The 14,369-nt window shown below is 33.3% G+C and overlaps 4 protein-coding genes across 4 annotated transcripts; 3 read left to right on the top strand and 1 right to left on the bottom strand.

Annotated features, from left to right (window-relative positions):
* Positions 1–7,663: 7,663 nt before the first annotated feature.
* Positions 7,664–8,612, top strand: LOC654982 (uncharacterized protein). Its single transcript, XM_961451.4, has 4 exons — positions 7,664–7,850; positions 8,172–8,300; positions 8,366–8,430; positions 8,483–8,612. The coding sequence occupies exons 1-4, from the start codon at positions 7,734–7,736 to the stop codon at positions 8,520–8,522; spliced, it is 351 nt and encodes a 116-aa protein (XP_966544.1). The 5' UTR covers positions 7,664–7,733; the 3' UTR covers positions 8,523–8,612.
* A 1,804-nt stretch (positions 8,613–10,416) lies between these two features.
* On the top strand, positions 10,417–12,534 carry Rep (Rab escort protein). The gene is made up of 6 exons (XM_961544.5): positions 10,417–10,717; positions 10,770–10,836; positions 10,883–11,026; positions 11,071–11,936; positions 11,984–12,204; positions 12,328–12,534. The coding sequence occupies exons 1-6, from the start codon at positions 10,669–10,671 to the stop codon at positions 12,469–12,471; spliced, it is 1,491 nt and encodes a 496-aa protein (XP_966637.1). The 5' UTR covers positions 10,417–10,668; the 3' UTR covers positions 12,472–12,534.
* Atg12 (Autophagy-related 12) lies at positions 12,467–13,019 on the bottom strand. The gene is made up of 3 exons (XM_961629.4): positions 12,878–13,019; positions 12,695–12,831; positions 12,467–12,647 (listed from the first exon to the last, which is right to left on the bottom strand). The coding sequence occupies exons 1-3, from the start codon at positions 12,990–12,992 to the stop codon at positions 12,525–12,527; spliced, it is 375 nt and encodes a 124-aa protein (XP_966722.1). The 5' UTR covers positions 12,993–13,019; the 3' UTR covers positions 12,467–12,524.
* A 257-nt stretch (positions 13,020–13,276) lies between these two features.
* On the top strand, positions 13,277–14,295 carry LOC655194 (uncharacterized protein). Its single transcript, XM_961710.4, has 5 exons — positions 13,277–13,412; positions 13,466–13,508; positions 13,554–13,892; positions 13,941–14,010; positions 14,059–14,295. The coding sequence occupies exons 1-5, from the start codon at positions 13,358–13,360 to the stop codon at positions 14,227–14,229; spliced, it is 678 nt and encodes a 225-aa protein (XP_966803.1). The 5' UTR covers positions 13,277–13,357; the 3' UTR covers positions 14,230–14,295.
* The last annotated feature ends 74 nt before the right edge of the window (positions 14,296–14,369 follow it).

Genomic DNA, 14,369 nt, shown 5'->3' on the forward strand with positions numbered 1-14,369 from the left:
TTCTATTGTAATATACCACCGTACAAATTGATAACAAGCCACCAAGAAAGCGTTAATTAACTCTTTCGATAGTAATTTTTTTTAATATTCTATTTTATTTTATCGATTTCTTCGCTTTGTGACCGTAGTTTATTTAAACCGAAAGTTAATAAAAAATATTTAAGATCAAATATAGTTCAAGACTAACTTTTTAGCTTAGCAATATAATAACACAGCAAGTAAAAAAATCAGAAAAAGCAAAAGCAAGTAATTTTTTCAAGTATGTTTAATCTGTATAATAATAAGCGATGATTATTATTATTATTATCACATCTTTATTAATTAATCTATTCATATTTACTTATTTTATTTATTTATTTATTGTTATAAATTTCAGAGACCGAAAAAAAGCTCAAAAATACTAATACTAAAGATTTAATAAAATTAAGCGTCTACTGTTTAAAATAACCGCCCAAATATGGATTTTATTGTAAAATTATTCCAAATCTGTCGGGTTTAATAGTTGCCACTCAATCGGGCAAAGTAGGTGCGTCCACAAAACATCATCCCTCCATTAAAGTTTAAGCCCTGATTTTGTCAATTTGCTAAAAAGGGTTGAAAGGTCTCGTGCTGAACAAAGCGCATATGTAGGTTGAATTTTGCTAATTATTACTCCCAATTGTCAATTCCTATCTAATAATAAGCGTCTGGAATTTCGTTGCTGTTGGCAGCAATATGTACAGCCTTGTTTTAATTACTCAATTAACTTCCCTACTCCTAGAAATAATATTTGTTTAACACCGAAACTAAATATTTAACTCCGGTAACCAACATGAGCGTTAAACATTAATTTGTTTGTACTAATTGCAAGAACTAATTTTAATGCAGCACAACTACTAGGGGAAGAAAAACTCGAGATTTATCGCAGTTGGCTGTATTGTCATTTAGGTGAAACTCATCACAAAGCAAGCCGACAACTTAAATCCACTTAACGAAATAAAACAACTTGTGCATAAGATAATTTGTTTCCTCGCGTATAAGTACTTAGTTCGTCGTGTACGTAAAGGTTGTCTTTTTTTGTTTCAAATTCCACAAATCTTCCCAACTGTTATTAAAACAGGATCGCTTTGAACCGAAACAATTTCTTTATACGAGGAAACATCTTGAGAGTATTTAATTGCGTTGTCGTTTTATTAAAACTTCGAGCAAAAGTCGCATTTTTACACGACGCACAGTCGCCCGCTGAAGTAGTGTCGCCAATTGACATTACTTTCACACGCGACTGTACGTAATATCAAAAGTCGTGACCTAATTTTTTTAAAAATAAAACTCGCATTTAACGTCATTTCGCTCCACTTTTCGTTAACCGTTGAGTTTTAATCAAGTGCAGAAGTTATAAACGTACCGGGACACATCCGCAAAATGACAGCGGTTAAACCGGCGGTTAAAGCGCTCCATGTTCATAATTCGATCGAGCCGTCGCGAATAGTTAACTGTTTCGGGTCGAACGCAACAGTTGAGGAAATGAAAGACGTAAATTCCGGCCCCATTTCCACCCAATCCGGGCCTGGATTGATTAAAGTGCTTTGCAAATGCGGATTTATTTCAGTTTTGATGCGACCCTAACTCCGAACAGTTAGAACAAAAATAAAGAGTTTTCCGAAAGGTTATTTATCCTAGATTTGGCCGAATTAACGCAATAAACGGGATTGGAGATAAGAGACATCGGTTGGGTTTATTAGCTTTGCTTGAATCATGCGAATTATCGCCGTTTCCGGTTAAATAGCGCCCGCACAGGTTTACGATACGCAAGCCATAAAATTCTAAATTCCTCAAAGAGAAAGAAAAAATAATCGTAATAGACACAGACGATTGCGCTCGTGATATCACAGAACATTAACCGCTTCCAACATTTCGATTAAGTTAAAAGATACGATTCGATAATTTGAATTGTGTGCGATGTCGAATCTGATCATTTTTCCGAGTACAAAGGAAATAACTCGGAAAACAACGTGGACCGCCTAAAGGGCCCGACCTTGCTTGACCACGGAAAAAATAGAGTCAACGCACTTGCGGCTCGCTGCAGGATGCTAATGGCTGAATTTGAGCTTTGAGCTTTAAGCATTCGATAAGAGTGCTTTTAAAATGATTGGACAAATTCGAGGGAGTGTTTGGAGACCTGAATGAGGGGATTTCGGGTATGGTTTTAAGTCGAGTGTCGGATATCTCGGAAAGGAGGTGTCGTTTCGAGAGCAAAATACTCACTGACGAGACCTTTTCAGCCCTCATGGGCGAATTTAAACCCAAAAACAATTCAAATTGCTTATAAATTATTGTCCAAAAGGAAATCATATTTCTCCAAATAAGCAAAAGCTAACAAAAGCCAATCTATTTTGTGATTTAATGGCTTATTTTTAAGAAATTTTATCCAGTAATTAAGTTTTTGCTGAATAAATGCTTAAAAAAGATAAATTTTTGGCCATTTTTGAACAGATTTGGTGATTTTTTGGTTCAAGTTTCATAAAATCAAAAAGAAAAATTTGATTTTTGGTCTAAAAACGTGATTAAATCCTTAAAACTTGCAAAAATAATGTCATTTTTGACTTAATCCTGTGGTTTATTGATTTATTTTTTAAGAAATTTTGCGCAATAATTGAGTTTTTGTTGAATAAGCGCTTAGAAAAGATACATTTTTAGTCATTTTCGACCAAAATTGATGATTTTTTCGTTTCAGTTTAAAAAAAATGAAAAACTAGATCTTTTTTGGTCTAAAAATCTGTTTAAATCCTCGAAATTTGCAAAAAAAAATTCATTTTTGGCATAAGTCTGTGACTTATTGGCTTACTTTTTTAAGAAATTTTGGGTATTTATTGAATAAAATTCTAGTCATTTTCGACCAAATTTTATGATTTTTTTTGTTCTAGTTTAATAAAGTCAAATAAAAACTTCATTTTTGAACTAAAAGATGTTTAAATACTCAAAATTTGCATAAAAAATGTCATTTTTGAAATAATTTTGTGACTTATTGGCTGGCTTTTTAAAAAAAATTGAGCAATAATTAAATTTTTGTTGAATAAAAGTCTAGAAAATGTAAATTTTTGGTCGTTTTAGAGCAAATTTGGTATTTTTTTGTTCAAGTTCAATAAAAACAAAAAAGACTTAATTTTTGGTCTAAAAACGTGTTTAAATCGTCAAAACTCACAAAAATAATGTAATTTTTGACATATTCTGTAATTTCTTGGCTTACTTTTTAAGAAATTTTGCACGATAATTAAGTTTTTGCTGAATAAACGCTTAGAAAAGATAAATTTTTGGTCATTTTCGACCAAATTTGATGATTTTTTTCGTTTCAGTTTAATAAAAAGAAGATGAAAAACTAGATTTTTTTGGTCTAAAAATATGTTTAAATCCTCGAAATTTGCAAAAAAAATTTCATTTTTGGCATAAGTCTGTGATTTATTGGCTTACTTTTTTAAGAAATTTTGGGTATTTATTGAATAAAATTCTAGTCATTTTCGACCAAATTTTATGATTTTTTTTGTTCTAGTTTAATAAAGTCAAATAAAAACTTCATTTTTGAACTAAAAGATGTTTAAATACTCAAAATTTGCATAAAAAATGTCATTTTTGAGATAATTTTGTGACTTATTGGCTGGCTTTTTAAAAAAATTTGCGCAATAATTAAATTTTTGTTGAATAAAAGTCTAGAAAATGTAAATTTTTGGTCGTTTTAGAGCAAATTTTGTAATTTTTTTGTTCAAGTTCAATAAAAACAAAAAAAACTTAATTTTTGGTCTAAAAACGTGTTTAAATTCTCAAAACTCACAAAAATAATGTAATTTTTGACATATTCTGTAATTTCTTGGCTTACTTTTTAAGAAATTTTGCACGATAATTAAGTTTTTGCTGAATAAACGCTTAGAAAAGATAAATTTTTGGTCATTTTCGACCAAATTTGATGATTTTTTCGTTTCAGTTTAATAAAAAGAAGATGAAAAACTAGATTTTTTGGTCCAAAAATATGTTTAAATCCTCGGAATTTGCAAAAAAAATCATTATTGACATAACTGTAATTTATTGGCTTACTTTTTTAAGAAATTTTGAGTATTTATTGAATTAAATTTCTGGTCATTTTCGGCCAAATTTTATGATTTTTGTTCTAGTTTAATAAAGTCAAAAAAACTTCATTTCTGAACTAAAAGATGTTTAAATACTCAAAATTTTTCATTTTTGACATAATTCTGTTGTTTATTGACTGGCTTTTTAAAAAAATTTGCGCAATAATTAAGTTTTTACTCAATAAACGTTTAGAAAATGTAAGTTTTTGGTCATTTTAGAGCAAATTTGGTAATTTTTTTTGTTCAAGTTCAATAAAAACAGAAAAAAAAATAATTTTTGGTCCAAAAACGTGTTTAAATCCTCAGAACTTACAAAAATAATGCAATTTTTGACATATTCTGTAATTTACTGGCTTACTTTTTAAGAAATTTTGCACGATAATTGAGTTTTTGCTGAATAAACGCTTAGAAAAAGTAATTTTCTGGTAACTTTCGACCAAATTCGTTGATTTTTTCATTCAAGTTTAATATAGATAAGAATAAAAACTTGATTTCTAACAAATCAACCGCTGTTTTATTAGTTAAAACTGCGTTTCCTATTAAAATAGCCAATGGTTTAGCTAGTTGACAAACTAGTGACCCAGCTCAGCTCCCGTCTTCTGTAGCTTAGTTATTAGAAAAGTCGGAGTTTGATTTTTGATTATACAGTATGTCCCAAAAAAGTATAATGTTATAATAATATTTTTTTAACGGCAAGCTATTATTTTTTTCAGAGATTTAAAAAAAATCGGTTTTTCACCTCAAGTTTTAAAAATTAATAAAAAATAGAAACAGTGCTTTCTTGATGTCTTTATTACTACGTACGTGTTGAACAATGTCTAGCAAACTTAATAATTAAGTTTGATTGATCTAAAGTACTACAGGGTGTTTACAATTTATTTCTAAATTTTGAGCCATTTATTTTATTTATGTATTTGTTTATTTTTCTACCAACCTAAGAGTCTGGTTCTGTAAATGTAAAATTCGAGGTAAAATCGCTGAAAAATAAATGATGGTTACTGGTTCGGTTTGAAATGTGATTGGATTCTTCAAACTAATTTGCAAAAAGCGCAAATCGCAGTCAGAATTTTAATTAAGTTTGAATTAATATTCGCCGGATCTTGGTTCGTGTATCGGTTGATAATCCCGGCAAATTAATAATAGAAACGAATAAATAATAGGCAATAACGTCGATATGGCCCCGATAACATCCGATAAAACTAATTAAAACGCGAATACTCGTCCCACTTATCCATCCGAGTTAAATATGCTAATTAAAGCCCCCTATAAACCGTAATTATTTGTAATAATATGGCCGGAATCGAGTATAATATAAAATTATCGACGTCGCACCATTTGCCAATCAATTATCGCTCGCTCCAAACAAATCCAGGACCGGCCTCACACGCCACAGGTGTTATTCCCACTTTTCTATTACGCCAGCAGTGCTGATTCATCAAACCCTCTTGAATAATGGATAAAACAACTAAAAATACATTTATCCTTAAATCCAATTCTATTAAATCAGATCTTGTTCACGTGACGATTAATTCGCGACCACACTCAACTCTAATTGCCTCAAATTGAAGGATCAGTCCCGTATTTGCAGTCGAGGGCGGAAAAATCAACGTTTAATTAAAATCCACTTGAAGGATTTCTTTTGCGGATTGAAATTTTCCTCCACTTACAGCACCGGCAATACAATAAATAACAAACGATCCAAAGTGGTGTACACAAAGGTGGTGCATCAGCCGGAAACCCTTTCGAGATTATCTCAGCGAGTTAGTAGTTCCCAACAAGCGCGCTAACACGAGACTCAATCTTTCGTTTTTTTTTTCTTTATAATTCTTCAACACGACGCTAATTTTTCACTTACGGAATAAAAATGCGATACAAAACTCGTTTATCTTTCGAAATCGGTGCAAACTTTTCCAATTTGGACTCCAAATCCGATGAATCAATCAAAGCGACTCACTTATTCGCAAATGAGGGTAAAGACTGTTGTGGGAACGAATTTGCCAAACGCACACACGGTTCAAAATTTTATTTAGGTTTAAATGCACCACGTAACTCATTTTTACCAGTAAAACTTTTCAGGAAAACACAAGTACAGGTAAGTTAGCGTAAAAATTAATTCAAACTCATTTTATCGCAAGTGATGAAATTTGTTCTATTTTTTTTCGCTAAAGTCTAAAATAGCTTGCTAATTCAATTTTATTTCAACAACTCAGATAATGATAAAATAAGAATTGGGTAAAAACTGCTGCAATACCTACCTACTTTTTTCAAACATTTAAACATTCCAGGGAATGACGTTATTTCCCACATTTCCTCCCTCTCTATTTGGATTAAAAAAATTGTATTTGTGTGCTAAAGAAAGTAAAACATGTATTCTCTAAGGAAGAAAAAAGGATGTTCTCCTGTGTTGTACAGATCATTTTTTCTACAACTTCATCAAAAAATATCATTACTTTACATTCCAAATACTGCAAAACAGAGCGTTATTTCCTTCCGAAGAAGGAAAATAAAGGAGAAAAATATATTAAATAATAACAATACAAATAAAATCTTGACATAAAGATAAAGAAAAGCTTGTTGGCTGTTGGTATTTTTCTTATCGCTATAAATATCTATCTAATCTACCTTTACGTAACATATTCTTCAAGTTTTTGCAAAATTTTTAAAACAATTAATCCAAATTACACAAAAATGTATTTTAATTATAGTGACTTATATTTACCTGACCTAGGTTTAAGTTAATTTAAACCCAAAACGTTGAAGATAAAAATGTGGTGTCGCAGGTTTTTTTGTAGGAAATTTAATTCTCTACAACTTTTTTCTTATATCTATGACCGTATTCGCAGCATTTTGAAAAATATGGAACCACGTGCAAATTTTTAACAGTTTGAAATTTTTTTAAATATAGTTTATAATATTTTTTTTTCTTTATGTTTATCTCTTACTATAGAGAATTTAATGTTCTATCTGCCTGTGTTTTTTTGTTTCCCATGTATTAACCGTTATGGAAATACAACCATTTTTTCCATTTTTTGGAAAACTTAGATGGTAATAAAACAACTGCGCTCTCTGGCGACATTAACGGAACTGTCAAGGACGGAAACGTATTCCGGAAAAAAAAGTATCGAAAAATCGACGGTAAATGAATGGTTTTTCTCGTTATCTGGAAACTTTGTTAATTTAATTTTTTGTTTAATTACCATGTTTTTTAAGTTTTAGAAATTTCACGAAAATTAGAAAACTTCCGGGAATTTTTATTTGAGAAAAAAAGTCAATAAATTGGAAATATACAGTTTTTTAAACTTTATGTTCATTAAAAAAATTCTCACTGTATGTATCAATAAATCAAAACGTTAACACGACTTACTTATAGGACTAACTCCAAACTTCATAAATAAATGATGAAGGAAATTAATAACAGCATTTTTCCATCACAAATCCTAAAATTCAACAACTCAAAATCCTTCTCTCGATTTTCCGCAAATGTGATCTGAAGGAAATCACGTCGCGATAAGGAAAAGACGAAACAATAACAAAGATTGCGTTTCCTCGAGTATATAAGCAATGTGATAAGTGGCTTAAAATCTATTCATTCGATTGTCGTACGAACGTGTGATTGTGTTTGTGTTGTGTGTTAAAATGGAAACGAAATTTTTCTCATTGGAAGAAATCGCAAAAAATGACGGAAAAGACGGAAACAAGACCTGGATTTTGATAAAAAATAACGTCTATGACGTTACGGACTATCTGGACGGGGTAAATACAAATGAGCAATAAAAGTAGGCCAGGAGGTAACAAGGGGAAATACACACTTCTTGGAAAGTTATTTATTACCATGTGACATTGACTCGGGGTCAAATAAACGATTATTTTATTGTATGTCTATTTATAATTTTTATTCATAGAACTATTTTTGGTTTCTTGTAAATCTATTTCTTTTATGACCGCTTCAAATAAATATTCTTCAGAACAATTAATTGATTGTCAATTAGTTTTTAATGGCAATTGTTGCATCATTAGATAAGATAAGATCGATGATACATTCTTAAAATATTGCGAATTTATTGTCCTGATTAGCACCCTGGGGGCGGCGAGTTGATAACAGAGTGGGCGGGGAAAGACTGCACAAAAGCCTTCGACGACGCTGGCCATTCCGGAGACGCGAAAAAAGAGCTCAAACAGTACAAAATCGGCGAACTTCGCGAGGTAATTAAATAAGCCACTTTATCCGCTGAATATTTAAGCCAAACTTTCCGTCCGTTTAATTACAGGAAGACCGGAAACAGAAAAAACCCGCCGTTCCGACCACCTCCAGCAACCCCAAAGAAGACCGACGGTGAGCCCCCACAACCCCTTCCTTTTTCCATATTCATGTAATAATTTTTCAGGAGTTTCTGCAGTTACTTGACATGCGGTCTGTGCGCCTGATGATGTATTTTAATCTAAATCTGTTCTCTGTGATAAAACGCTGTTTTTGTGTGTATGAATAAATATTTTATTAAAGAGATTACAACTCGATTGGATTGAATGCAAACATCAAAGCAATCTTTCAGGTGCTCGACAAACAGTCGAGGAGTGGCTCTTGTCAAGGCAAAAAAAAAACGAGAGAAAATCAGTTTCGGACATTCAATTATACCATTTACCCAGTGACGTCTCATTATCGGGGCGAATTGGATTGCATACACCTGCTGGTATTTTTATTGAAGGACAGTTTTAGCGTTAGGCAAACACGAAATGCTCACGTCTGCAAAAACAAAGGATTAACGGAGAGAAAAATACCGCAGGGGATTTTTTTAAAAGAATCGCGCTGGAACTTTCAGCGACATCTGATAGAGGAGCGTTCAATTTATCCCAATCAAAAAAGGAACAAACTAAACGCCACTTCAACGCTATTAACTAATAACTCTCAAATCGTACCGGATTCGAAGTGGTCATGATTTTTATTACCAATGTTTTTCGGGACTTTACTAAACAAACTCAGTTAACTAAAAATTTTTAGAAATAAATTAAATGTTTTCGTTTATTTTTTTTTATAATTTAAGAAGTCAGTTATCTAAGGATTCAACGCTAAAGTTTGAAATTATGTTTCACCTTTACGTTCATCTCTTTTTCTCTCAAAACAAAAAGTACGTTTACAATTTGGCGCCTTTACGTACTTTTATATTTTTGCGGCATTATTTTCTTATTTCTGTCTGTTTTATGCTCCGCTTTACGTTTATACGTCTATGTGTGTTTTCAGTCTCATATTTTTGCTTACGTATTGTTTCACTTACCTTTTCTACACTTTTTTTCATAGAAAAATTGTTGCCGTGATCCGGGTGCGAACACCCGACCTCCCCCGTTGTAAGTGGCGCTTATACCACTAGGCCACCAGGCCCCAAGTACTAACCGTGTTTTGCATATATTTTAACACAAACTTTTTAAATAAATCAACATTACAAACAATATAATTGCAATAATTCACCTAAAAAGCAAATACATTCAGTTCAAAAGGTCGGCAAATTAGCTCGAGAAAATATTTTCTTTTACTTTTTTTTAATTTAATTCTCTAATTTTTCACCAGATTTCATCAAAAAATACCAAGCGTATAAGTTGATTCTACAATTTTAAAATTATTTTTACCTTTTTTGTGACTTTCAGCACGTTTTTGACCAAAAATGGACATAATTTCTCAAAAAATCACCAAATTTGTGTATTTTCTAGTCAAAAATAATGGACGTGCGCAAACCCCACTGGATTCGCAGTGACTATGATTTTTATTAACAATGTTTTTCGGGACTTTACTAAACAAACTCAGTTAACTAATAAGTTTTAGAGATAAATTAAATGTTTTCCTTTATTTTTATAATTTAAGAAGTAAGTCATCTAAGGATTCAACGCTAAAGTTTGAAATTATATTTCACCTTTACGTTCATCTCTTTTTCTCTCAAAACAAAAAGTACGTTTACAATTTAGCGCCTTTACGTACTTTTACATTTTTGTCGCATTATTTTCTTATTTCTGTCAATTTTATGCTCCGCTTTACATTTCTACGTCTATGTGTTCTCTCAATCTCTTATTTTTGCTTATGTGTTGTTTCACTTACCTTTTCTAATTTTTTTTTCATAGAAAAATTGTTGCCGTGATCCGGGTTCGAACACCCGACCTCCACCGTCGTAAGTGGCGCTTATACCACTAGGCCACCAGGGCCCAGGTACTGACCGTGTTTTGCAGATATTTTAACACAAACTTTTTAAATAAATCAATATTATAAATAATAAGCCTGAATTGTTGGTTGCCGATATTAAATATTTTTCGGTAAAATGTACTTTCGGTCCACCTGTCTTGACACATTTGACGTGATTTTGACAGTTGGATTCGACTTTACGAACAAACAATAATTTGTTATCAAATTTTACATTATTTTACATTGTCACAAACTACTTAGCTATTTATATTGGTCACCTTTTCTTGTTCTTCGTTTTGCAAAAAAATTGGTGCAATACTTGCCCACAAAAAAATAACCTAAAAGCTGCGAATGTGATGTAATTAGCACAAAACCACCTAAACCAAAGAAAAAATCAGTATTTTTGTGATGGATTATGAACTTCCGACAGAGTTCGATATTATAATTATAGGGACAGGTGAAAATTTGTCTTTTGTTGTTAAAAAATCACCAAGAATTTTACTTTGTAGGCGTTATCGAGTCAATAATTTCAGCAGCGGCTAGCAGAATCGGAAAACGAGTCTTACACATTGATAGGTACGCAAAAACCTTTAAAAATTCAGTTAAATACGAAACGTTTTAGTAACAATTACTATGGGGGGCTTTGGGCCTCGTTCAACTTGGACGCAATTCAAAAACTAGCCACGGTTGAAGAAACACTAAATGAGGGTTTGGGGAACACTTTTTTCAATGTAAAAAATTTCGAAATTGAATGGCACATTCCGAGGTAACTAACACGTGTAAAAATTAAAACTAGGGGCAATTTTCCAGCGAAACGCCCCCAGAATCAACCGAATGGTCCCGCCAAAGCCTCCTGAAAGAATCGCGCAGATTTAACCTAGACCTCGCCCCAAAACTCCAATTCGCACGCGGTGATTTCGTCGAACTTTTAATCTCGTCAAACATTGCCCGTTATTCCGAATATAGGAGCGTTAGCAGAGTCCTGACTTGGCTCAACGGCCAACTGGAGACAGTCCCGTGTTCACGTTCGGACGTTTTCGCCAATAACAAAGTCACAGTGATTGAAAAACGCATGCTTATGAAGCTCTTCCTGGCGTTAGATAGTGGCGAAGAAGATTATCACAATTATGAAAATAAAACCTTCCGTGCGTTTTTAACCGATAAAAAATTGACCCCGAATTTGATTCACTACGTCCTTTATGCAATCGCAATGTGCACTGATGACACGCCCTGTTTGCAAGGAATCAAAAACACGAAGCGATTTTTGGACAGTTTAGGCCGTTTTGGCAAAACCCCCTTTTTATTTTCCATGTATGGAAGTGGGGAAATCACCCAAGCGTTTTGTAGATTGAGTGCCGTTTTTGGCGGTATTTACGCCCTTAATCAACCACTGAAAGGCCTAATTTTAAACGGCGATAATTTTGAAGGCATCACTTGTGGCACACAGGAAATCAAAGCGGGGGTTCTAGTCATGGGGGCTGAGAAAGCCCCCCCACATTTCATCAAACAACACCCGAAATCATCCATCGCAAGAGCTATTTTAATCACAGATAAATCTATAATGGAGAGTGAAAAGGAACACTTGACTTTGCTCCTATACCCCCCAGAAGGGGGCAAAAATTCATGCGTGGTCCTAGAACTGGGGTGTTTGACCGGGACTTGCCCCAAAGACTTATGTACTGTTTAATTTAATTTTTTTTTTTTTCTACATTTATTATTTCAGTTGTGGTACATTTGATTTCACGACAGGTTGAGGGGCCCCAAAATGATTTTAAACACATTATTGGGAATTTGTTTGGGCCTGAAAAGGCAAATATTTTGTGGTCTTGCTATTTTTCAATTCCTGATTCAAATGATTTGGATTTGACTGTGGAAACCCCCAAAAATGTGACACTGTGTCCAGGGCCGGACCTAGACCTGGATTATGATGATGCTGTGAGAAAGGTACTTTAAAATAAAACTAGTAACACCCTTAATTATATTATTTAATATATTAATTATAATAATTATTTTTTTAATTATAATTAATAATTTCAAGTCATGGGCATTTTTTAACTATTTTTTTAGGCCAAGGCTATGTTTACGGACATTTTCCCCGACTGTGAGTTCTTGCCACGGGCCCCCGACCCTGAAGAAATCATCATTGAGGGCGAAACGTCGGATCAAGACAACGTTGAACTTAAGGCTGAGAGCGCAAAAACGGAAGAATAGATCCATTTTATATTTATTATATTAACTTATAAATAAATAAACACACAAAAACATTAACCCCAAGCTGGTGTTTTACAATAGTGTAAAACCAATTTCCCTTCCGTTGAATAACAATCGTACAAATTTTTCATTATCTGATCGGGTGAAGGCGCAAAAGTCTGATTCACGTACAGAAACTACAAAATCGTGTCATTAAATAAAGCCACAAAAAATCACAAAATACCAATTTTTCTTGCGGCTCCAATTTCATGTATCGCTTCATAAACTCGGCAATCCATGAAATGGGCTTGTCGCCTTCAACTGTCCATTTTTTCTTTTTCATAATTGGGGCGTTTCCGGTCGGTTTAAGCAATATATCGACTAAAAAAAGCGAATAAAGACCCCATTTAAAGATAAAAGTATTTACTTTTTTGCTTATCGGACTTTTGATTATTTTCCTGGTCCCCATCGTTAATATTCATCGACTGGAATGATTGCAGGGAATCGGCAGCCCCCTTGTTTTCAGAAGCGTCTTCGCTCATTTTTTAGGTTACGTTTTTGTGACAGTTGTGCAATGACACCAACCGTACAAAAACAAACCACGTAATAATTTCACTTTTAATTAATTTATTGTTCACAACTAGTACACAATATACAATTCTGTGGCCGATTAAGCGCTTGATAAACGATTTATTTGGGTTTCCGGTGCTTTTATTGATTGCTGAGTCATTAACGTAACCTCAACATTGACAGATGTCAAACTTTCTCAAAATTTGTAACAAAAGTGACTCATGATTCAGAATGATTAGAAAATTTCTAGTGAACCCTCGCACCTTCTAGAATAAATAAATTAGTATTTAGGGACAGTTCCGGGTGTTGTTGTCCAGTTGCAACATTCCAGTGCACCATGGAGTTTCCAGATGTTGGGAAACATTGTTCACAACCAAACTGCAATAAATTAGGTACGTCCCCTAATTTGGTGCCTTAGGAATTGAATAAAAATTACAAATTTTAGATTTTCTTCCAATCAAATGTGATGTTTGTTCGGAAATATTTTGGTAAGTTACCGCGTTAAATCGTCAAATTCTGATTGGTTTTTGCAGTGACGAGCACTACTCTTACACCAAACACAACTGTGCTAACGCTTATCAAAAAGACAACCAAGTGCCTGTGTGCCCCCTTTGCAATAAACCCATTCCTGTACCACAAGGGCAACAACCAGACTTTGTCGTTGGTGCCCACATAGACGATGACTGTCAGTCGGACCCAGCGAAGAACAAACGCAAAGTTTTCACAAACAAATGTTCAATGAAAGGGTGCAAAGTCAAAGAGGTGGTTCCGGTGATTTGTGATAATTGCAATATGAACTTTTGCCTTAAACATCGCCACACTATTGATCACCAATGTCAAGGCAAGAAGTCTTCAACCAATCAAAAAATTCTGTAAGTCACGGTGAATTGTTTTGTTTTTTTTTGCTAATTGTTTTGTAGAAATGCCGCCTTAGCCAGACAGGAAAAAATGAACGGGGCTGCTTACACCAATGAAATACATGGAAATATGGTAATTAATTCATTGTCTTAGGTGGGTTGTTACTAACTTTTATTGCAGAGTGAAGATGAGGCTTTGGCACGTGCTTTGGCGTTATCAATGCAAGAAACGTCAAAAAAACACGTGAGTCAGGAAGATATGGATCTGGCGTTAGCCCGACAATTGCAAGCTTCGGAATATCAAGGGACTAGGAACAGGACAAGTGCTAGGGATAGATGTACTGTAGCATAATTCATATTTACACCCTTCTAATGTACCTTCTTCTATTTTTTATTTCAATAAATTGCAACAAGTTTATCTGTTTTTTATTACGTCGTTCCTTGCGAAAATAGTTGTGCAATAAGTTGGGTATTTTTAGTCGACGCAATATT

Source organism: Tribolium castaneum, chromosome 9 (genome assembly GCF_031307605.1).
Source record: "Tribolium castaneum strain GA2 chromosome 9, icTriCast1.1, whole genome shotgun sequence".
Lineage (NCBI taxonomy): Eukaryota > Metazoa > Arthropoda > Insecta > Coleoptera > Tenebrionidae > Tribolium > Tribolium castaneum.